Genomic DNA, 23,636 nt, shown 5'->3' on the forward strand with positions numbered 1-23,636 from the left:
CCTAAGCTCCTCACCCACCACTGATTTCCCGGCGTCAACGAGATCAAATGTGGGAGTCAGAAGACCCGAAGGGGCCGGCGGGGCAGCGGACCTCGCGCTCCCGGCACCCTTCGCGCCCCGCGCCCGCACGAAGGACGCCCCACGACAACATCCCACTGCTCCGAGGCCGGGCTCCCGCCCCTCACGATCGCGCAACCTGTCCACTGGCCGGCCGCCCGACACCCACCACAAGCGCTGCGGAGGCCACCACCTCCAAGACCCAGCGTTCGCAGCGCACTCCCAGAAACGACCCAACGCAGGAGAGGGCGGGGCCTTCGGCCGCACCCCTTCGCCGTTCCCCGCCTCCTTTGTTTCTTCCGGATCCGCCATTGGCTGCTTGCCCCCGAGACCGGGCGAACCCGCGGGCCTGCATTGAGACGCGATTGGACGACATCGCTGCCGCTCGGCCGGCAGCCCGCTCTCCATTGGTCGAGGCGCCGCCGGGGGTTTGAATCGCAGCCCCGGCCGGGGAGGGTCCTGCCAAAGTGCCACGTTGGGCCCGGCTGCGACGTGAGAAGCCGGCTCCGGGCGCCAGCCGGGGCGCTCGCGCCATTGGGGCGGGTGGGCGGCGCGAGGCGAGTCGGGAAGCGGGTCCGCGGCGGGTGGCTCTGGTCAAGGCGGCGGGACGGAGCCCGGGCGGCGGCGCGTCCCACCCGAGGGCGGCTCTGGCTGAGGGCGGAGGGGCAGGCGGAGCGCCCGGGGCAGCGGCTGAGGCGGGACGGCGGCGGCGGCGGGGACCGCTGTCCCCGGAAGAGCCGGCCGAGATGCTGGCGGAAAACCTGGTCGAGGAGTTTGAGATGAAGGAGGACGAGCCGTGGTACGACCACCAGGACCTCCAGCAAGGTGAGGGCGCAGTCGCCCCGCAGACGACGCGCGGGCGGCCTGGCCGAGGAGGCTCCTCCTGGGCGCGAAACTGTTAAAAAGTTGCTTTTGCTGGAGGCTGCCAGGTGCCAGGTGCGGGGAGAGGCTGGCGCTCACCTGGCGTTGGGATGGGCTGTGCCTGCCCATCGCGCCGGGGAGAAGCATCTGTGCGGGGCCGGGGCGGGCTTGTGCTCGGTGATCCTCATCAGCATTACTGCGCGCCGAGCGCTAACTATGCACCAGGCACTGTTTGAAGCGCTTTCCCCGGCGTCGCTGATCTAATCTTTAGAGCGTTCCTCGGAGGCAGGGGGGACCCCGAGCCGGCTCGGGCTGCGGCCTCTCCGCCGCTGGGAGTCATCGCAGCCCGGGCCGGGCGGGAGCGGCTGCAGGGGGCAGGTGTAGCGGGGCCATGTGGCTTGTGCCTAGCCGTTTGCACACATGCCGTCCGCACAACGGCTCTGTTGATGAGAAAGTGACTTTTAGCATCCCCATTTTCCAGACGGGGAAAGCGGGGGCTAAAACGGCTAAGTGACTTCGCTCGAGTTAAGTGTGGGAGCCGGTATTTTTGGAGTCACACCCTCAGAATGAGGAGTGCCCAAACGCTATCTGTTCTTTTACCACCCGGTTTACAGGTTCTTCCGTTGAGTGTTAGAGAATTGCTTAGGCATAGTTCAGATGCCGAATAAAATGACTCCGGGGCCCTTCTACCCCGACCACTCCTTCAGTTCGCGCTGGAGCTTTTGAGTTAAAAACAAGCGTTTGGCTCTTGGCCTGCCTTGGATTTCTTGTTGACGCTGTCTCTAGAGAAAAACCTTAGAGCAGCCCTCTTTTTTTTTTTTTTTTTTTTTTTTGCGTATTAATAGCAGGGACTTGCAGTCCGGGGAACACTTTTTATGTGCCAGACACCGACTGGCCCTTACAACAGGTGCTCACTTAATCCTCCCAACAACTCGGGAGGTAGAAGTAGATAATGTTATCAGGGAGCTAGGATTCCACTTCAGACTCCAGCGCCAACTTCCTTAACCACCGTCCTGAACGCTGAATACTCCTCAGGAATTTCTTCAGGCATCTTCTGTTTCTGCGATTCTGTGTCAATCAATTTTTCCACCTCCAAACTTGCACTGAAAATTAGCATCTCATTTAGTTGAATATTAAATGACCATGATGTTTGTTCAGGCTAACCATTGAACTTGGGGGCGGAAAAAGAATGTAGGCTTAAATGACTCATACTCAGAAAAGGAAAATAAAACAAGTACCTCTTTTGGGGGAAGATGATTTTTTAAATCAGTATGCTGTGGACGGTAACCGACATCAAAGTTATTCACCGTTACGCTTTTATAGTCTAAGCTATTTCGTGGCTGTGGCGCAGAATTTGCCATCGTGTTCTCTAAGTCCGCAAGAAAGATTTGTCTTACTTTTTAACAAACCCGTTTTCAGAATTCCCTGTAAGGATTGATGGCCTAGTTTGATGCTTTCTCCAGGGTTAATGGAGCAACCACTGTGAGTTGCAACATTTCCCTATAATAAATTAAACAGTTTGCAGAAGCAAAGCTAAATATTTTTCTTTCCTGCGTTTAAGAAGCCTAGATCCCTACAGGCTCCTTGTTTTGAATCCAGCGAAATACTTGACACATAGTAGAAGCCCAATTTTAGTATTTGTTGAACTGAACCGAGGCACTCACACAGGCTTGCTGGTTTCATGGCTCTCTTCCATCAGGTGCCTTTGTCCACACTACACTTTCCCCCTGTGGGAGATTGTTAGAAACAACCATTTGTAATACTTCAATCTACTGAGAAGCAAATGCAAGGTGGTGGGGTTTCATGTGGAACTCATTAATCTCTGATCAAAACGAAGTCATTAGGTGTTCAAGTTTAATGAAACCTTAAAGAGCACAGGTCTCAACCTCCTTAATGTTAATTTGCATTTGGAATTTGTTGTATGCTTTTCAAAGGACTTTTACATCCATTATCACGATGGACTTTGACATAACCCTGTCTGTCATAACCAAGTGCGTGGGGTAAGAAGAGATGTGAAATTCTAACAATCATAACTTACGAATATGGCCTGTAGAATGAAGGCTGCAGTGTGAATAAAAGGATATCTTTGTCCCAATTTTGTTAAAATATATATTAAAGAACTCCTAAACTTCTAATGGATTTAAATTTTTGTTAATTTCTCAAAAATTTATTATCTGCTCTATGCCAGGTCTTCATGTAGGCACTGGGGCCACAAGTGCCTATCCACAAGCTAGGATAGTCAGGGTCCTCCTCATGGAGTTGACAGTCTGGGCATCTGTTGACTAAAGAAGCCTGGAGATGCTGCCTCCTGGTATGTGCCCACTACAGCGCCTGGCATATGTGGTAGGCCCTCAGTAGATATTTTCTACTGAGTAAAGTGTTGGAATTGTCCTGTGAAACAGATTGATAAGCAAATATAGTGGGATTTTATCAAGTGCAGATATCCATCTGCTCATTTTTTACATCCTCACTATTAATTTACTGAGCAAGCCCTGTTTGAGAGAGCTGCTAAAACAACTTTTTCAGATCTGTTCTCAAAGTCACAGAACTACAAATCTTTTCCTTTTGCAATAGAAGTATTATTTAAGTAGATTGAATCTTTGTATCAAAGCTTGCTGGCACATTCTTTTTTTAAAATTGCTGAAAAATTCTACCCTCAGAAGCTCTGGTCTACCATTCATACCTTGTTAGAAACGTGTAAAGCTGTGTGCAGGCAGAAGGAGAGAACCCATTGCTTTCACAAAACACTTTGATGAAGAGACTGTCTTTTGTCAGAGGGCTGAGTTGGCACAGTAAGAATGCTGACAGTGATCTCTGAGTAAGATCTTTTCTGGGACAGCAGGAGCCTTCTGTGCAGGTAATAATGGTGCTCGCTTTGAAATGTGCCCCTGAGAACAAGGTGGAAAGACTTCAGAGAGTGGGTTTTCTTTTAGACGAGCTGCTATTATAATTGTTGTTTAGAGAGCTGTGCAAGCTTAGAATAAGGATTCAGGTTTCTCCACTGTAGATCAGCAAATGAAATCTTAGTTTAGAGGAATCCTAGGATTTCTGCTTCTTTTCAAGATGAGTACATTTTCCTTGTGTGCAACTAATTTGCTGCATCACTGCTTAGAGGGTCGTTAAAACTGACATTGTCATTTTTCTTGGTGTTTATGTTCAGGCTTTTTGCTTTCCCAATTATAGTAACGTTGGCAACAGGAGGTACACAGAAGCATCACCGAATGACGCATTTGACTTTTGTAATAGGAAAAGCTTTCAGCCTTAGTCTTACTGAATTACTGCTGCCGACTACAGCTAACCTGGGAATATGTTCTCCTCATGTTTTTTTGGAAAAACTGCAGTAAAATAAGAAAAACTAATAGCAGTGGGATTTAAAGGTTTCAGAATTCTGGAAAAAAGATTCTTTTAAAAAAATCTCTCCAACTACTAGAGCTAATTTTCAGCGTAGGGCTGAGTGGAGTGTCTGTTTAAAGCTAACTGTTTACGCTGTTAAAATAGATTATTATCACTTGCAAAGACTGATTAGTGATAGAATATTAAACTTGTGGAAGTATTGATAGGTTGCAATTCTCAAGCCTACAGTAAATCTGTGGTATTTTTAGTAGCAGCTTAGGCCAGTTCAACAGGATTTAGAAGAGACAATGTCTTAATGAAAATCCTTATTGGAAAATAGAACGGGTACATAAGGCTTCAAAATGATATTGTTTCCTTTTCTTTTGTGCCTTAATTAAAAGTATAATAGTAAGGGACATTGAATACTCTCCCATTCCCCCCTGCTAATTATTTAGAAAACTTTTTTGGGCTTACTGCCAGCTTTTGGCTCCTTTTGGTTATGGAAGGCAGACGCTACACAACAGGAAACAAACTTTTTTTAAAGACCAAAAAAAGACCCTTTACCAGATGAAGTAATATCCTTTTATACCGTGTGACTTCACAGGCACTTTCTTGTAGTTGAGACCTGTCTTACCAGAATTCTATCCTAAACATCCTATGAAATATTTAGGAGACTGAGACTTCGGGAGATAAGGACGAGTCTCAAATTCTTTTCTGTTTACTTTTTACTAGAGGAGTGCTATACTTGGCATCTCTTTCTGCAGCAGCAGAAAAGCTGCTCCTGGCTGAGTATTAAGTGACACAGGTAGTTTCACAACTGAATGAAAGTAGTTGATGATGGTTTGAAGTTAGTCTTCATTCTGGAAAAGGTTTCGGCTCAGATTTTGATTGCTAGTTGAGAATATCTTTGGTGAATCTCTGGTCCTTCCCAAAGAGGAATTACTCACCAGTTTACAACAGGCCAGGAGAGGCTTAAGTCATGTCTAGGTAATGTATATATGCTTTGTCTTTAATACAGTGTGGTGGCTTGGCTTCTGTGTGGGGCTGTGTATACACATTACACACCCTGCGTGTACAAAATAATTATATCTGGAACATCTTCAGCCATACATAATTCTTTTTTCACTTAGTGAAAGCAAGATATTAACTTGCCTGGGGTTGTATGTGTTTTCACTGGCAGAGCAGGCAGTACAAACCCAGAAAGCTCAACTCTCGTTTCTCATTACCATCTGTGAAAACAAGTGAAAAACTTAAGTACCTCGCCTAGGGAAATTTGTACTCTCTCCCTTAAACAAAGAAGTGTATATCCCTGTCATTAGACTTAAAACTGTGAAGATGTGGATGATAAAGTAGAGAATCTAGTGAGAGTAAGAGTTAGAACCTGTTGGCTTATTATCTGAAGTCTTAAGTACTTTAGTAGACGTTAATATTTACATCATGAGAATATATTGTAACACTCATCCATCAACATTATACTGTTTGTTTAAAATGGGGTATAAAATGTTTTAAAGTGAGCTACTGTGGTGTATGGTAGATTTTGCTGCTTTGTTTTTTCCTAATGAGGGAGAACTAAGCAAGGAGAATGCTAATTATGCACTTGAATGGACATTAGGATGTAACAAAAGTTGTTGCTTTTCTGTTACCACTTATCCTAGGTTAAGTTTTAATATCGGTAGTAGTGAATGAACATTAAATCTTGCTTGTCAACCTCTAAAAATTAAGTTTAAAAATCATACGTAATAAAGAAATTTGTTTTCATAATAAATATTTTTTATAACATTAAGTGAAATGACTTTCCATCATATTTAGAATAAGATTCAAACTTTCCTTACCATGGCCTATAAAATCTTATGTGATCTGGTCCCTGCCTACTTCTCCAACTTTATCTCAAAGCACTCCCCCGCTCATGCTTCTGTCACGCTGGCTTTTTGTTGGGGTGTGGAGTATGCCAAATTATTTCCTGTCTCAGGGCCTCTGCCTGGCTTTTACATGGCAAGATCCTCATCCTTCAAGGTTTAGCTAAAATGTCTCCTCAGAGAGACTGGCCTTGTGACCTCTCTTCCTAAAGTAGATCCTTTCTTCATTATCACCAAATCCAGGGGTTTTTTGTCTTTTTTTTACACTCCACATCCAGTTGGTTAACAAATCCTTTTAGCTCTAACTTTCAAAGCATATCCAGAATCCTACCCCTTCTCTCCATCTCTGCCACTCTAGTCCAGGCCACCATCATCTCTTACCCAGACCATTGCAGTATCCTGTCACCCTGCTTCTAGCTTTGTCCCTTTCAATCTGTTTCCACAGCAGCCAGAATGATCCTGTCAGAAGTCTTCATTGGGTTCCATTTCACTCAGAGTAAAAGCCAAAATCTTCATCTCCTTCGTTAGGCCCTACACAAGCTGGCCGACCTTGGAACCCTGCTTGTCGTACTCCACCCCACTCCCCGCATCCCTCACACACTCTTACTTTGCTCCAGCCTCAGTGGCCTCCTTTAGCTCTAGTCATGTTCCTCCTGGTCTTTGCACTTGTTTTGCCTCTGCCTGGAATGCTCGTGCCCTAGATAGATCTACATGGGTCACTTATTCAGTTCCTTCACATCTTGATTCTCATGTCACCCTTGTCATATGTTCTTAAATTTCCACCTCCCATATCCACACTCTTCCTGTCCCCCTTCCTTGCTTTATTTTTTCTCTTTGACTCTTAGAACTGTCTATTATGTGTTTTATCATGCTGTTTCTCCCAGTAGAATATAAGCTCCATGAGAGCAGGGATGTGTTAGTTGAGTTCATTTTTAGATCCCTGGTGCTTAGATTGGTGTCTGCTATTATTGAATGTATGCATGTGTGTGTGAGTGAATAGTGTTTCATGGTTTGCAAGTTTATTTGTTTGCTGTCTGGCTTCTGGCATTAACCTGGGAGTGTCAGGAAAGCAGGAACGTCATTCATTTTATTCACCATTCTGTGGCCAAAGCTTAACATAGTGCCCAGCAATAAAAACATTCATTTGTGAATCAGTGAATACTAACAATACTTTTCCCGTGTATTGCAGCTTAGTTTGTAAAGTTTTTGTGTATTATTTCGTTTACTTTTCACAATCATCTATTGACAGGCCGGTCACCTCTAGACAAGAATAGAATTCTTGTCTGTAATAGTGTAGGGGCCTTTAAAGTCACCATATTGTTTTTTTAAGATTTTATTATTTTTTTTATTTTTCCTTCTTCTCCCCAAGCCCCCCCAGCACACAGTTGCGTACTCTAGCTGTGGGTCCCTCTAGTTGTGGCATGCGGGACGCTGCCTCAGCATGGCCCGATGAGCAGTGCCATGTCCGCGCCCAGGATCCGAACCAGCGAAACCCTGGGCCACTGCATCAGAGTGCGAGAACCCAACCACTCGGCCACGGGGCCAGCCCTAAAGTCACCATACTGAAAGTATTAACCTGGTAAATGGTAGTCAGAACTGGATCTCAGACCTTCCTACCAGTTCAGTGCATTTCCCACTATGTTGAAGAACCTCTCCATGAAGTTTACTGTACAGATAAGTATTTCAGTTACCTATGTTAGAACCAGTGTCCTTTTCTGTGTCATCAAATTTTTATTTCTGGGATTGTGTATAATACAAACAAATCCGATTTTATGTGCACATATGCGTGAGAAGAAAGAGTTGAAAAAAGAGGTTTAAAATGGAAATAAGGCTCTTTGCTAAATGAAAGCTTACACTATGACACATAATTGCCTCAGAAACTGTATTGCTGCTTTGCTTGTCTGATTTGCTCATCTTGGAGAAGGACTTGAAGAGAAGAAGGAAAAATGAGACCTGGGGCAACGTTCTTATTACTGATGTATTTTTCCTTTTCTTGACTAAATAATTTTTAGCACCCTCGGAAGGCACCAGGATCTGTAACAACAAACTTTGCTTTGATAGCTGCTTTCACAGTGGCTGGATTTCATGGAACTTTAGAGACTATTGAAAGATTTGTCTGTATTTTGGCTCAGGGGTCCATCCAAAAAAGTAGATAATCAGGATCTGAATAAGTCCAGTCCATTAGCAAATAATTATGATCTTAGAAGTTACAATGCTAAATAATCATTCCTGAACTAATTAATACACCTGCATAAAGAAGATCAGTATTCTTCAAGTCTGACATGTTAGGACAGGTCAGAGAGTATGTTACCTGTAGAGGGCCTCAGTTCAACTGAATTTTAAGTAGAACTCAGGTTTCCGTCCATGCCATTCCACCCTCCGTTGGGATCTGACTTAAGCTTTATATGTTGGCTTGGGTCTTGGTTCATTCCTCTTTTAAAGACTGAATTATATAAAGTGTTGAAGTGAGATTGTTTGCATTATTGTAAGATTCACTTGTTTTGCTAGATCTCCAACTTGCTGCTGAGCTTGGGAAGACATTGCTGGATCGGAACACAGAGCTGGAAGATTCTCTTCAGCAGATGTACACAACCAATCAGGAGCAGTTACAGGAAATTGAGGTAATGTCCTCGGCGGGAGAGTGACACTTGGAGGTGTTGCGTGTTGCTGCTGTTGTACCAATCATATTTTGATAAAATGGCACTTGCAATTGAAAGCAACATTTAATTTCTAACACAAACTTTTTTGAGAATAGGAACTATTGGAGAGGGTGGAGAGGTTGATTTCTACCTTCTTCAGTCTTTCCCAACATGGAAGGCTGAGTAATGAAAAAGACTTCTCCCTTCGCCCTTGGTGAAGTTACTAGAAGTAAATGGTCCAGTATTTGCCAGTATGTGAAGCAAAATAAAGCTGTGAATATTACGCTCAGTTTTTCACTTTTTTCTTTTAAAAAAATGAATTATGCAATATTTAAGATATGCAAAGAGGTATAAAAGAATAATACAGTATAAACACCTGCGTACCCACCACCCAGCTTAAAAAGGAAAACTACCTACACTGTTGAATGTCCCTGTCTACCCTCTCCCTGGTTGCATCTCCCCCACACCAAACACCATCCTAAACTGGGGTTTAGATAAAAAATTTAAAAATCACATTATTGAATTTCATAATGTTTTCAAATTCCTTGTGTCATTCAAACAATTAATCATAGATGTTTCTTTCTCTCTGCACTGATCTTGATTTATTTACATTTTTAGTAGTTTTAAAATTAAAACACTACTTTTTCCCTTGGCTAACAAACTAAAATGAAAGATGCTGGAATAGGGCTTTGAAATGGAAGGTGCTATCTTGTAAATGATCCCATTTAAGTAGCCCAGTTATATGTAGGCCACGTGGCTATAAAGATGGTAATTATGGCTATTAACCAGACAATTGTCCCATTAGAATGTTTTCTCCATACCGCAAACTCCCCCACCTCCAAAAAAAAAAGCTTTACACTTAAACTACAATTCTTTCCCCTCAAATTGGTACACTACAATCAGGAGTCTTGTGTCTATGTGTAGAAAAATGTAAAAGACCTTAGAAAAGGGAAGCAATTCATCATGATCAGAACTTATTGAGCTCTGATTATATACTAAACCTGGTTCTAGAAATTCAAAGAAGTAGAATTACATAGTCCTTGACTTCAAAGCAATCAAAATTATACAGATTTCAATTTTTGAACATAAATATATCGTCAAAACCGAGGCAAATTTATAATTTCAGTATTCTTAACTTTACATGTCGCCATGATTGAAGAACACACAATAGATCTTGCCCTCTGTCACAGTTTAGGAATATAGCCAATGATACGACTGAAAGATCCTTTTATAATTCTGGGACGGCATGTCTTGTAATGATATTGAGGTCACCAGCTACCATTTTTAGCACATTCTAGAGCAAAAGAGCATAGAACATGCCATACCAGAAATTGAGTTTACAGTAGTCCCTTATCCACAGTTTTGCTTTCTACAGTTTCAGTTACCTGCGGTCAACTGCAGTCTGAAAATATTAAATGGGATATTCTAGAAAAAAGCAATTCATAAGTTTTAAACTGCATGCCATTCTGAGTAGTGTGATGAAATCGCACACTGTCCAACTCTGTCCCACCTAGGACATGAATCATCCCTTTGTCCAGCATAGCCACACTGTATATACTATCCACCTGTCAGTCACTTAGTAGCCATCTCTATTATCAGATGACTGTCGCAGTATGGCAGTGCTTGTGTTCAAGTAACCTTATTTTACTTAATAACGGCCCCAAAGCATAAGAGTAGCGATGGTGGCAATTCAGATATGCCAAAGAGAAGCTGTGAAGTGCTTTCTCTAAGTGAAAAGGTGAAAGCTCTCAACTTAATAAGGAAAGAAAAAAATATCATATGCTGAGGTTGCTAAGATCTATGGTAACTTTTATTATAGTATATTGTTGTAATTGCTCTATTTTATTGTTATTGTTAATGTCCTACTTTGCCTAATTTATAAATTAAACTTTATCATGTATGTACAGCTGTGTGCTGCATAACGACATTTCAGTCAACAACAGACCACATATATGTTGGTGGTCCCATAAGATTAGTACCATATAGCCTAGGTATGTAGAGAACCATCTAGGTTCTCTATGATGTTCGCACAATGACAGAATTGTCTAACCATGCATTTTTCAGGACATATCCCTGTTATTAAGTGACACATGATTGTATAGGGGAAAAAGAACGTATCTCCTGAGGATAAGGGGGGACTACTGTAATTACTTGTAGAGTTTGCCGGAAACCTAAAAATGTAGAAGAACCAGGCATTTTTAAATTATTAAACTAGCCAAATGTCATTTGTGGTCAAGGAACTCATTCCTGCTTTGTTTCATAGATTTTGTTTCTCAACTCATTGGAAGATTTCGTAGAGTGGTCTTGGGGTATATCCATGAAGACTGTCATCCATATTTATTTGTATTTGGGTAGAAACATAGTCTTAACACATTGTATTGATGATTCCTATGAAAGCAGCTATAAATCACTATAACAATGCTATAATTGATACTTATTTTAGCATATCTCCCAAGTGTAGATGAAAAAAAGTCCAAATTTGTACAATTAAGAGAATGATGCCTATTTGTTAATGTAGGAGGTTATAAACACAATTGCTTTATGATCTAAGTTACTTGTCTTTCTACCTTTGTTTTCTGTGGTATTGAGGATGATTAAACAGTTAAGACAGATCATTGACATTCTGAAAAACTCCAAAGATCTTTGAAATTCTCCAAATCTGCAAAGAACACTCCACCATCTAGTGTCTTCCATAAGATGTTGTAAAACATAATGGAAATGAAGTATCCAGTTCAGACCTTAATGATTAAATAAATATAAAATTAAATGTGTGTATAAGTATTTCAAATAAATTTAGACTGGAGTACTTGCCAAAATATTTTCTTGAATCTCTTGTCTCTCTAATAGTGCATGTGGTCCACTGGTTCATAGATCCAAGCATTGTAGCATTCAACATTTTACTCTTTATCTAAAGCTGTTTTTTGGCTCAGAATAACACTGTCTTAGATGTCTTCTCTGCCATAACAGTTGCCTTTCTTCTTTATTTCTTTTTATAAATTGCTTCATGAAAGTCAGTAGGGGTGGGATGAAATGGGGAGATGAAATGGACATGCTGGCTAAGCTTATTTACCTGCCAGAAGACTACCGCGTAACAGCCTTACTGCCTGCTTGCTTCAGATCTGTTTCTGGGCATGCTTACCGATCACAACATAGACTTCCACGGTCTCTCACTAATAGTCTAAAACAAAGAAGGCCTGATGCTCTTGTAAAAGTAACCAGGCAGCCAAAGAGCTTAATTCCCTGCTAAAAGATGACCCTTGCATTATGTACCTCTTATCAATGCAACCTTCAGGAGCCCCTAAACTTTATAAGGGCTCTTTCCTTAATTCAAACCTTATGTCAATTTTTTTCTTTTAAGTAAACTTTTTATTGAAATATAATGTACATACAGAAAAAAGCATGAATCCTAAGTATATAGTTCAATGAATTTTCATAAAGTAAACATACCCATGCAACCAACACCCAGATAAGAAATGAGAACGTTATCAGCTCGTCCAGTCACCCGACTAACCAGCATTCTAACACCTAGATTAGTTTAGCCTGTTTTTGAACTTTACATGAATGCAATCACTTGTACAAGTTTTAAACCAACTTTTCAGAATGTTTATTGGGAGTTTTCCTAATGAGAAAAGTAATACATGGTCATTTTTTTAATTTATAAAAATACGTATTTGAAAACCAAAAGTCTCTTATCCCACCAACCCAGAGAAATTTTAAATGAGACAGTCCAGAAAAATAGTCTTGGAACAAACTACTCAGAGTGGATGAAGAATAGTGCAGAACTGGTGAAAATACTAGGACAATTATAATCCCCAAACCGTGACTCATTATGGAAATAGACAACTTGGAAACTGTCAAAAGGTATTTTGTAAGTAGAACTACAAGCATGCTTTCAAAGACTGTTAGTAGGTTTCAAACAATCCTCACAAAAATTGATCAGTATTTTGTAAAGCATCATTTTTAATGTAAAAAAAGATTAAATAAACTATTGAAAGTAGTGATTGGCTTCAGAGATGCTTACAGCCTGTGTGACTTTTATTCAGTATTAATCTGAGCATCTAATTTTTCAAGATTTCAGAGCAAGTTTTTCTCTCTGGGATGAGGGGGAGGAGAGAAGCTTTGGAGAGTAATGAGATCTGACACTATCAGACACAATTGGATTCTCTTAAAGTTTCCTACAATCGTGTAAGCAGCCCACAGCCTGGTGTTTTTTTTGCTTCTCTGCGTGGAAACCTGCATTATCCCCACAGAAGTTGTCCCTACCACTCAAAGTCAGCTGGCCTTCAAGGCGTCCCTTCTTGCAAGAGCTCGTGTCTTCCTTGGAAATTTTAAAGCATTTTGTGCTTCCTTTACTACATTTACCAATATTCTACTGTATATTATGCATATTTCTTGATTTGTTTTATTCTTCCCCCTCACCCCGACTTCCCGTTGCAGTCTTGAAGCTGTTGCTGTGTTTATTCATGGTCTTTCACACAGAGTAGGTAATCGATAAATGTTGAAATCAGTGTCTTAACAGAGGACAAATAAACAGTTTACAAAGTGCTTCCAATATTACTAAACTGTGGGTTTCCACCTCTGGAGATTTTTAAAGGAAGTGAAAGGAGCTCTGGCCTCAGTGTTAGAAGACTCAGGTTTAAGCCTTCAATTCTACAGCAAATAGCTAGAGACTTAGGCATGTGAATTACCTCTCAGATCCTGTTTGCTCCGCTCTGTGATGGTGATAAGAATGCTTGCACTACCTTGGTACAGGGTTGTTCTGAGGGGATGCGATTATGTAAATGCATATATTTTGGCCAGTATAATTTGTTGCACAGTTTATCCATCTTTTAAGAATTTTAGTAATGAAAGAATCTTAATTCTTAAAAAAATAAATCCTTTTCAATTACTGGAAAACAAATCTTAAAAACAAGCCAAGCTTTTAATAGTGAGATTATAGATGGTTTTTTTTTTTTCATATTCATGCTTTTATTTCTTTTTCCCACTAAATTTCTTACAGGGGAAATATAGTAAGCAGAGGACAGAGATTTTTCAAAGGTAATAGGAAATATTTCTTCAGTATTGGGGAAGGTCATTTTGATCCTAAATTAAGAGGATTTGGGCTATAATTCTTAATATAAAGATAATCTCAACACTGCATAAAAGCCAAATTTCCATTCCATTCCTTATGTGTTTTTAGTTTGGGTTGTGTCTGTCTTTTCCTGCATTCCAGGTCAGGGTTCTACAATTGCCACATGTTAGTCTAATCCTACTGACCTTTCTTTTTCAAAGGTTTGCCTCAGTTGTAAAGGTGGCCTGTTTATAGCTTTTGTGTATAACCTGAACCTTGTACTCACAGCTGAGGTGACATTCTGTGCCAATTCCAAGACACGTGTGAGATAACCCACGGAACGTAAACTGTGATACTCTCGCCTATAAGTTGACATTTCCCCTTTATTTTTGCTACCCGCATCTTCTTCTCCCCCCGCTGTTCTGCTTAAATGTCCTCTTTCCCCCTGTTTAATATGGCAGATAGTTTTGTACTCGAGTTCTTTTTGGCACTTGAATTTCAGATTGGTGGCAGTCCTGTCAGATTCATTTGAGGCTGTGTATCAAACATTCTGAACTGAGAAAACCAGAGCATTAGAAGTATATCTGTACCTTTAAATGCAGGGTAGAAAATAAGCTAACTCATTTTCTTCTAGATTCAGAAAAAAATTGATAAATACTAATTTGAAGTTTTAGACGTCAAGCCTTAAAGCGGTGTCTGACTACATGGAGTTCTGATTCTCAGGCCTTATATCAGTACTTGCTAAAAGATCTAATAATTTTTCTTTTAAGTTGCTGACCAGTTTAATCAGACTCCTTTGTTAGGTGACCTCTCACAGATTGTGGAGAAGTGAAGGGCTTTTCTGATTAGTTTTGCTTTAATAAGATTAAACTCCTACCGTGTGAAAACAAGCTCCCTGCCATTTAGATTGTCCTTAAAGCCAAGTCCTCTAAAACCAAAATATCACAAATTCCTCCTGAATGGTTTCCTTGTGTTTTTGTCACAGTTTTTTATATCAAACGAGGGAGACTCACTGTAGTTTTTAAATAGCCTCTTTGTATTTATTTGCATATTGACTCGTTCCCTTTATGTTGGCCGCAACTCTAATTGAACATATCTTTATAAAGGGGCAACAGCTTGGGGCCCACAGAATAGCTGGAATAGGTGCAGAGAAATAATCTGTAAATGGAGGAAGAGAGGAGAGAAGTAGTGGCTAATAGGGCCTTTTCCCAAGAGGGCTTTAAGCAAAGCCCTTCTCAAAACCTTTCAATTAGGTCTCTCGACATTTCAGCTGAGTTGTGATATAGCACATGATAGCTGTTGTGAATAGAGGTCTAGAAATTGCCATTTAGCCTACTTTTTTTAGTCCCTACTGTGTGTCAGGAATTGTACTAAATGGACTAGATGTATAAGGGGCTTCCCTTCTTCAAGGCGGGTTAGAATACAACATTAACAAGTAAGTAATTGGGTTGTTTATTATTGTGTTAAGTGTTTCAAGGGAAATTGATAGGGTGCCTTGGGAGAGGTGCTGCTTTAGACAGGGGGTCTAGAAAGGCTTCTGAAGACGGTCTGTTTGAATGGAGGCCTAAAGGATAATCAGAGTTCTTAACCATTTTTGTGCTGTCAGTCCCTTTGGCTATTTAGTGAGGTCTATGATGATCCTCTTAAAATACATCAAATACATAGAATTACAAAGGGAACCTGTTATATTGAGATGCCTATGAAAATATTGCAAAAAATGAGTTTGTGATATCGTAATATGTGTTTCTTTATTAATACATTAAATATCAAGATCTAATGGCAATCTAAAAACTGCAATTTCAAATAGTGATGAGTATAACCAATAAATCAACATTTCTGCACCCATTATCATGTCATAGGAAAATGTCTGTGATTTCTATTGGTGAGGAAGTGCTAGGTACCCCTCATACTACTGGTGTTTTTTTGCCTCCATTCATAATTGAAGGAAATGCTAAATTTCAATTAGAAGTTAGTGAAAATGGAGCTACAACTTTCCCCCATCCATTGTTGCAGACTCTTTCAATTCTGTCCGTGGACCCCAGGTTAAGCACTGCTGGATTAGATAGAGCCAGCCAGGAGAAGTGTGTCCTCTGGGAGAGGGGAGAGTAGGGGAAAGGACCTAAAGGGAGAGGGAGCTTGCCTTAGGCTGAGGCAACTCCACAATTTTAATGTAAAGTTACCCACCTCCTGAGTGTGAAATAAGGAAGAATCAATGGCTAACAGATAAAGCTGGAAAAACCATTTAAAGAGAGACAGTTGGGAAAATATTAACACCGAAACATAATAGCTGATATTAAGGAATTATTGGGTTTTTTTTTTTTTTAGGTATGATTGGAATTGTAGTTAAAGTGAAAAGTCTTATCATTTAGAAATATAAATATGTATACTTGAATTAAGATGTCTTGGATTTGCTTTAAAATGATTGGAGATGAGAGTAGAAGAGTAGAGATGAAACAAGATTAACTGTATGTTGATAATTGTTAAAACTGGATGATGGATAGATGGGGGTTCATTAAACCATTTTTTTCTGCATTTATGTTTGACATTATCCATAATAAAAAGTTTTTAAAATGTAGATAGGATTAGCCATCTGTAGAGTCAGTATTTGAGTGGACTGAGAATTTAGGAAGCAGCACTCAAAGTTCAGGTAACTAGTACGTAATTTCAGGGAAGTATGAGTGTAAGAATTTGTTGAAGTATAACGTGGTAAAGAATGCTACTGTGATACAGTTAAAATCTAACTTAATCTTATTGAACAACTGCAACTCGACGAAGTCCTAAGAAGGGAAATGGTGAACATTAAGCTTAAGGATCATTGTTGATCCAAGTGAGTACTTATGTCTTCTAGACCCAAGAGAAAGAGACATTGGGTTAAGGGAGGGGAGATTTCCAGGATATTCCATGACCAGGATCAACATTTCTCTCGTAAGTGTGATCCATGGACCACTTGTACTAATATCACCTGGAGTGTTTTCTAAAAATGCAGAATCTTAGCTCTACCCTAGTCTTACTGACTCAGAACTTTAGGGGAAAGGCGCCCAGGTTCCTATACTTTAATAAATCCCCCAGATAAATCTTAGCACATGTGAAGTTTGAAAACCATAACCGTAGATAAAGATGACAATAGCTGTCTCTTGTTGAGCAGTTTTACCATATGCCACATGCCATGCTGAACCTTTCACATATGTTAATCTCTCAGCAACCTTGAAAGGTGATGAGGCAATTTCACCCTAGAAAAAATTGTTACTTGCCGGAGGTCACCCAGTTAGAAATGACAAAACAGGACTTCAGACCAAATTCTGACCCCAGAGCCCAAGCTCTTAGCTACTATGCCTCTCCCTCCCATCAGGCTTCCTCTTTTCTCTGATCCTGTGCCCACCAAAAGACTCCCGTGGGAGCTGGCCTCTCACCTAGCATTTATGGGGCAGATGTGTCCTACAGAGGACGTGACTATTCCAATCGCTGGGCAGGGACAGATCCTGTTGTAAATTAATAATTAGTGTCTGGTCTATACATTAGCCTTTTTTAAGGTGGTTGTGAATCAGTCCCAAAGAATACTTGAAACTTTATACTTGATATAAAGTAGCTTGCAGAATTTCTGTACTATTGTATATATATTCCCATATTCTAAACCTCCTTTCCACTCCAATATTCCTAAGACATTGAACACATTTTCCTCAGTGACAGGAACCTACTATGACATGGCTAGCCAGAGGGCAGGATTAAGGGCAGGGTCCTAGGAGAAGCTGTGGGGGATGAGGGAGTGAAGAATAAACACAGGTTTTACAGGGTCATGCTGTGTGTCACTTATCTCACATAATATTTCAATCCTACAAGATGGGTGCTAAGAGATCCTCAATGCCTTATTTTCAATTCCCGACCCAAAAGGCTCTGTAGAACAAGATTTTTTTCTTAAGTTTGCAACAAATTCATTTGGCAGCAAATCCTGACCTGAACTCATGTGAGGCTGTTTATAATCTTTATTCATACTTTTTGATTCACAAATATCAATGCTTGATTACAGAGTGCTGCCCAGACCCCACCGGGGATATTATAAAGTGTTGTGTGCCATGTTGTCTTTCTAAAATTTAAAGAATTTTCCAAAACACTTTTGGCCCCAAGAGTTTCAGATGAGAAAGTTGGAGTTATGAGAGTTAAGTGTTTCTCAACACATTGCTACCAAGTTATGTAACTAGATTTGATAAAAGGCCATACATGCTTTTTTCAACTCTGCCACACTGCCGTTTAAAGAGCCCACTAAAAATTACGTAGCCTGTTCTTTGAAAGAAGGCTGTTGGCTTTGCAAATACTTGTAAGTTTGTATAAAAAGCCTCAAAAAAGTATTTTTAAAGTCATGTCTTTGGTCTGTTACCATTTGATCATCAATAATGCTTCAGACCTACCTTTTTTCCTCTTTCTAGTTGTGCCCCAGAGAAATATGAGTGTTTCATTTGGAATATGTACTGTGTGTCAGCATCTTGAGTGGAGTTGAGTAGGGGAGGGAAGCAAGATAACTTTAATACTGAGGCTTTAAGATTGTGATAATTCCCCTGTATTCCTGGCTTTAGAAAGCAGTCTTAGCAGTACCAAAGTAAATAATCTGGCAAATTTCTCACGAATAAGGAGGATTATGATGATAATATTCTCACAGAATTAAAAATAATAGGAATCTTTGAATCATATTAAGCTAAAATATGTCTTTCTGGTTAAATCAGTCTTATTTTCCATATTTCTTGTCCAGAATGGCTCACTCAGAGAAAAAAATGCTTTTTTTTCCAAATGAAAATTGTTTAAAGTCCTCTACTTTAGCCTTTCTTATTTCTGTAAAACGTGATATTTTTGCTTAAACATGGATTATGTATTCCATGCTTTTTCTCTTGTGGGAGTATCATATCTCACTTTAGATTTTTCTGTAGAGTATTAATTTTATGTGTGTTATGTGATTTGTAAGAGTAGACTAGACTCATAATACGCAGGATGTTGCTAAGCATTAGGGGAACTAAGCATATAAAGGATGGTCTGTACTCATTTCCTATTAAGACAAGTAGTTTAACTGGGATTCAAAGTTATTTCCATAAAAAAAAAAAACAAAAAAAACCTGTGGTATTGTGGTGTAATAAAAATTATATATTTGATCTTTGTCCCCAGCCTGGCTCAGAGCTCCTAAAACCCTTGGAATCTCCTGAGTGATAGGAGGGGACAGGTTTCCAGAAGGAACCAACCACTTGATTAGTGGGTTAGAACTATCAACCCAATCTCCTAACCTCTGGGCTGGAGGTTGAGTTCAGTCACCAATAGCCAGTGATTTAATCAATCGTGCCTATGCAGTGAAGCTTCAATGAAACTCTGAAACGAGGCTAAGGGAATTTCCAAGTTGGTGAACAAATATATTGATGTGCTCGGAGGATGGAGTGTCTGGAAAGGGCATAGAAGCTCCACACCGCTCTCTACCCCCACACCTGGCCCTATGTCTCGCTTCCTTTTGGCTGTTCCTGAGTTGTGTCCTTTAGAATAAAGCAGTAAATGTAAGTAAAGCACTTTTCTGAGTTCTTTGAGTTGTTCCAGTGAATTATTGAACCTGAAAGGTCGTGGGAACCCCCAAATTTATAGCCAGGTGGTTGGTAGTACAGATGGTCCCTGGGACTTGCAACTGGCATCTGACGTAGGGACAGTTTTGTGGGACTGAGCTATTATGACCTGTGGGGGTCACCAATTCCAGGTAGTTAGTGTCAGAATTGAATCGAATTGTAGGAACTCAGTTGGTGTTGGACGATGAGAGAACTGGTGTGGGAATACTGCAGGTATCGCATCTGTTTAATGTGCAGCCTGGTCACTGTCATCTTCTCTTACAGTATCTGACCAAGCAGGTGGAGCTTCTACGGCAGATGAATGAACAGCATGCAAAGGTTTACGAGCAATTGGATGTCACAGCAAGGGAACTGGAAGAAACAAATCAAAAGCTAGTTGCTGACAGCAAGGCCTCACAGCAAAAGATTCTGAGGTAAATTTCCAGACTCTGTTGAGGAAGCTCTAGGGGAAAGTCATTTGGTATAAGCTAGAAAAGAACATGGCTGTCGTGGGTTGGGTCAGTATGGGGTAAAGTTTAATTTGATTCTTTATGGAGAATAGAGGTTAAATGGAAGGCCTTTCCAATTACAAAAACCATTTGTGTGTCTGGCAACTAAGCTCTCCTCACTGCTTATGCCCTTAATTTAATATGACAAGCAGCAATTGGCTTCTCTCTGTTCCTCACAGTCTGACTGAAACGATCGAATGCCTCCAAACCAACATTGATCACCTCCAGAGCCAGGTGGAGGAGTTGAAGTCATCTGGCCAAGGGAGAAGGAACCAGGGAAAATGTGACCAGGAGAAATCGGCACCCAGCTTCTTGTGTCTGAAAGAGCTGTATGACCTCCGCCAGTAAGAGCCTGCCTTTCCATGCATTTACAAGCAGGGGAGCGTCTCATGTCGTTGACACACTCTGGATTCCAAGAGATTAAAAGTATCCTTTTAAGGGGCTGGCCCAGTGGCATAGCAGTTAAGTGCACATGTTCTGCTTCGACGGCCCAGGGTTTGCCGGTTCAGATCCCAGGTGCGGACATGGCACCATTTGGCAAGCCATGCTGTGACAGGCGTCTCACATATAAAGTAGAGGAAGATGGGCATGGATGTTAGCTCAGGGCCAGTCTTCCTCAGCAAAAAGAGGAAGATTGGCAGCAGATGTTAGCTCAGGGCTAATCTTCCTCAAAAAAAACAGTACCCTTTTAAGAAACACCACATGGTTATTAAACTGCCAGTGGTTTGAACAAAACCACTTAATGTAAACATAAAAATTACAGGGTTCTTGGGTATTCATAATTCTATGAAAACTCATTTTTGAAAGTCTTGGGAGCATTTATTTCAGGGTTTTAATGCATTAAATCTTACTTAAAAATAAGATGCAGTACTTCTGATAAACTATAGATTTTGGGGTTGTATTTCACATTAGAGTGAAGAAAAAACTGAAATTTCAGTGAAACAAAAATCCAGGCAAACAGAAGTTTTTTCTGCCTACAGAAATGCCTTTACAATTTAGAGCTATGAGATTGAATTTTTATTGAAGAACTGTTTATTGAGCACCTGTTGCACGGCAGGTGCTATGCCAGAAATGAGGAGTGGTAAGCGAAATAGACACAGTTCTGCCCTCTTGAAGCTTTCAGTCTGGAGGAGAGGCAGATGAACAATCACGTAAATAAATACACTTGTAAGTTACCTGGGACTGCGTTGGTGGTTCTCAGCCTTGACAGTTCATCAGATTACTTGTGGCGTTTTTCAAACTGCAATACCAATGACTCCCAGAGGCCTCAATCAGAATCTTTAGGTGTGGGGAAAAAGCTGCCCAGGTGATTCTGATGTGCATTCCTGGTTTAAAGTCAGTGCAGCAATGGTTCTCAATCTCGGCTGCATATTAGGAATCACATGGAGAGCATTTAAAAAACCCCAAGTCTAAGTGACAGACCAACTAGGTCAGAATCTATGGGAGGGGGACCCAGGCATCGATATTTTTGAAGACTACCCAGGTAATTCTCATCTGCAGCCAAGGCTGAGAAGCACTGGGCCATCCTGATTTCCTTGAGAGGTATCGGTCGTACTACCGGTCTTTGGGAATGGATGTTTTATAGTACTTTTAATGTTTAAAAAAAATTAGTCATGTTTTCTTACATGTGTTTATTTTCCAGCCTCACACAATTTTATTTTAGCCACCACTCTAATGTGGAATAGACAAAAAATAGGTCACTATCACAGCTCCCCAAAAATACTGGGTTGAAATAAACATCACTCGCCCGCTTTCCATTCTCAATTGACCTGTGTAATATATTCTTTCGTCATTTTTCCTCTAGACACTTTGTGTATGATCATGTGTTTGCTGAGAAGATCACTTCCTTGCAAAGTCAGCAAAGCCCTGATGAAGAAGAAAACGAGCATTTGAAAAAAACAGTGACAATGTTGCAGGCCCAGCTGAGCCTGGAGCGGCAGAAGCGGGTGACTATGGAGGAAGAATATGGGCTTGTGCTAAAGGAAAACAGTGAACTGGAACAGCAGCTGGGGGCCACGGATGCCTACCGAGCTCGGGCGCTGGAATTGGAGGCTGAGGTGGCAGAGATGCGGCAGATGTTGCAGTCGGAGCATCCTTTTGTGAATGGGGTTGAGAAGCTGGTGCCAGACTCTCTGTTTGTCCCTTTCAAAGAGCCCAGCCAGAGCCTGCTAGAGGAGATGTTCCTAACTGTGCCAGAAGCACAGAGAAAGCCTCTTAAGCGTAGCAGCAGTGAGACGGTGCTAAGCAGCTTGGCAGGAGGTGACATCGTGAAGGGCCACGAGGAGACCTGCATCCGGAGGGCCAAGGCTGTGAAGCAGAGGGGCATCTCCCTTCTGCATGAGGTGGACACTCAGTACAGCGCCCTGAAGGTGAAGTATGAAGAGCTGCTGAAGAAATGCCAGCAGGAAGAGGACTTCCTGTCCCACAAGGCCGTGCAGACCTCCAGGGCCCTGGCCAAGGACCCGGCTGGAGTGAATGCCCAGCCTGAGCCCAGTGCTAGCAGCTGGGAACTGGCCTCTCTTACCCCAGAGCCCATTGGCTCCCCCACCACCACCACACCTCCAGAATACAAAGCACTTTTTAAGGAGATCTTTAGTTGCATCAAGAAAACTAAGCAGGAAATAGATGAACAGAGAACGAAATACCGATCTCTCTCCTCCCATTCCTAATTGAACCTCCAGCTCTTCTGCTAAAATGCCTGTTTCCTATCACATCTCTCTCCACTCAGACAAGTGTTTGTAAACCCAAAGCCTAACGTTGCTCATGATGTTTGCCTCATTACTTTGCTTATTTAGCAAATGTGTACATCGAGGAAAGAAGGTGGCTACTGATGTCAGTTCTATAATCCAGTTCTGTTTAAGCTTCTCAGGAAATCCCATGACAAACTGGCCTCGGGCTGGCGCGCTGATTAGGCTGCAGTTTCTTGAAAAGCCCCAGAACCAATGGAGGGAAGATCTATGCTCCTGGAGAAGTCTGCCTGGAGTTACTATAGTATATAGTATATGTATTGTGTATAGTATATTGGGGGGAAAGGGCAGAGTTGAAACAAAGTCAAGGCAATTGTTGCTGCCTCCTTGCTTCTCAAAACTACGTAGAAGTCAGATGGCTGCCAAACTGAAATATCTTTTGCAAACACTGTTGGATACTGTGAATTCAGTAAGAATGTTCAGGAGAAAGCAGGAGTCTAATCCAAAATAAATGGCATTAACAAATGCTCCAAGCCTTTGAGTTGTGTTACATCTGCTACCAGTTGAACTGTGACTGACAGGTAATCCTAAAACCTCTAAATCTAATTGAATACCAAATGGAAAGGGCAGACTCTGGTTTGACCAGCTTAGCTTGTTAGTATCCACCCCCACATTCAAATGTTTTTATGCAAAGCTATAGTGATTAGGACAGGCAAATATGTAAATCTTTCATTCCTTTCTTAAATTCAAACTAAAAGGGCAAGATCAAACCCCTTACTCTTACTGTGTTGTCGGAGCTGGCTAACCTGCCAGCCACAAGCTGCTCTTGCTCAGTTTCTTCATTCCTGTAAATGGATTTGACTTGCTGCAGAAACTCCGATCTGCTACTTTGTTAAACAGTATTGACGTTCTGACTGTGGAAATGTACTCACCCTCTCACTTGCATACTTTTAATTTAAAACTATTTAAGAAAACCGAGGTTATAGTAATTGTATATATTTTTCTAAAAACCAAATAAAACTATGAAAATGAACAAATGGGTCTATTGCTTGTTATTTTAAGCTTAAGCCATTTTAC

General features: G+C 41.1%; 1 protein-coding gene across 1 annotated transcript; it reads left to right on the plus strand.

Annotated features, from left to right (window-relative positions):
- The first annotated feature begins 533 nt into the window (after window positions 1-533).
- On the plus strand, window positions 534-23,586 carry CDR2 (cerebellar degeneration related protein 2). Its single transcript, XM_046668283.1, has 5 exons — window positions 534-882; window positions 8,616-8,728; window positions 19,649-19,797; window positions 20,052-20,216; window positions 21,677-23,586. Exons 1-5 carry the CDS (start codon window positions 804-806, stop codon window positions 22,539-22,541), a joined length of 1,371 nt encoding a protein of 456 aa, XP_046524239.1. The 5' UTR covers window positions 534-803; the 3' UTR covers window positions 22,542-23,586.
- The last annotated feature ends 50 nt before the right edge of the window (window positions 23,587-23,636 follow it).

Source organism: Equus quagga, chromosome 7, assembly GCF_021613505.1.
Source record: "Equus quagga isolate Etosha38 chromosome 7, UCLA_HA_Equagga_1.0, whole genome shotgun sequence".
Lineage (NCBI taxonomy): Eukaryota > Metazoa > Chordata > Mammalia > Perissodactyla > Equidae > Equus > Equus quagga.

Bases quoted from the DNA above. Each gene is read 5' to 3' on its own strand.
- CDR2 (XM_046668283.1), top strand. From the start codon at position 804: ATGCTGGCGGAAAACCTGGTCGAGGAGTTTGAGATGAAGGAGGACGAG. The intron at 883-8,615 runs GTGAGGGCGCAG...TTGTTTTGCTAG, and splicing joins CCACCAGGACCTCCAGCAAG to ATCTCCAACTTGCTGCTGAG. The intron at 19,798-20,051 runs GTAAATTTCCAG...TGTTCCTCACAG, and splicing joins TCACAGCAAAAGATTCTGAG to TCTGACTGAAACGATCGAAT.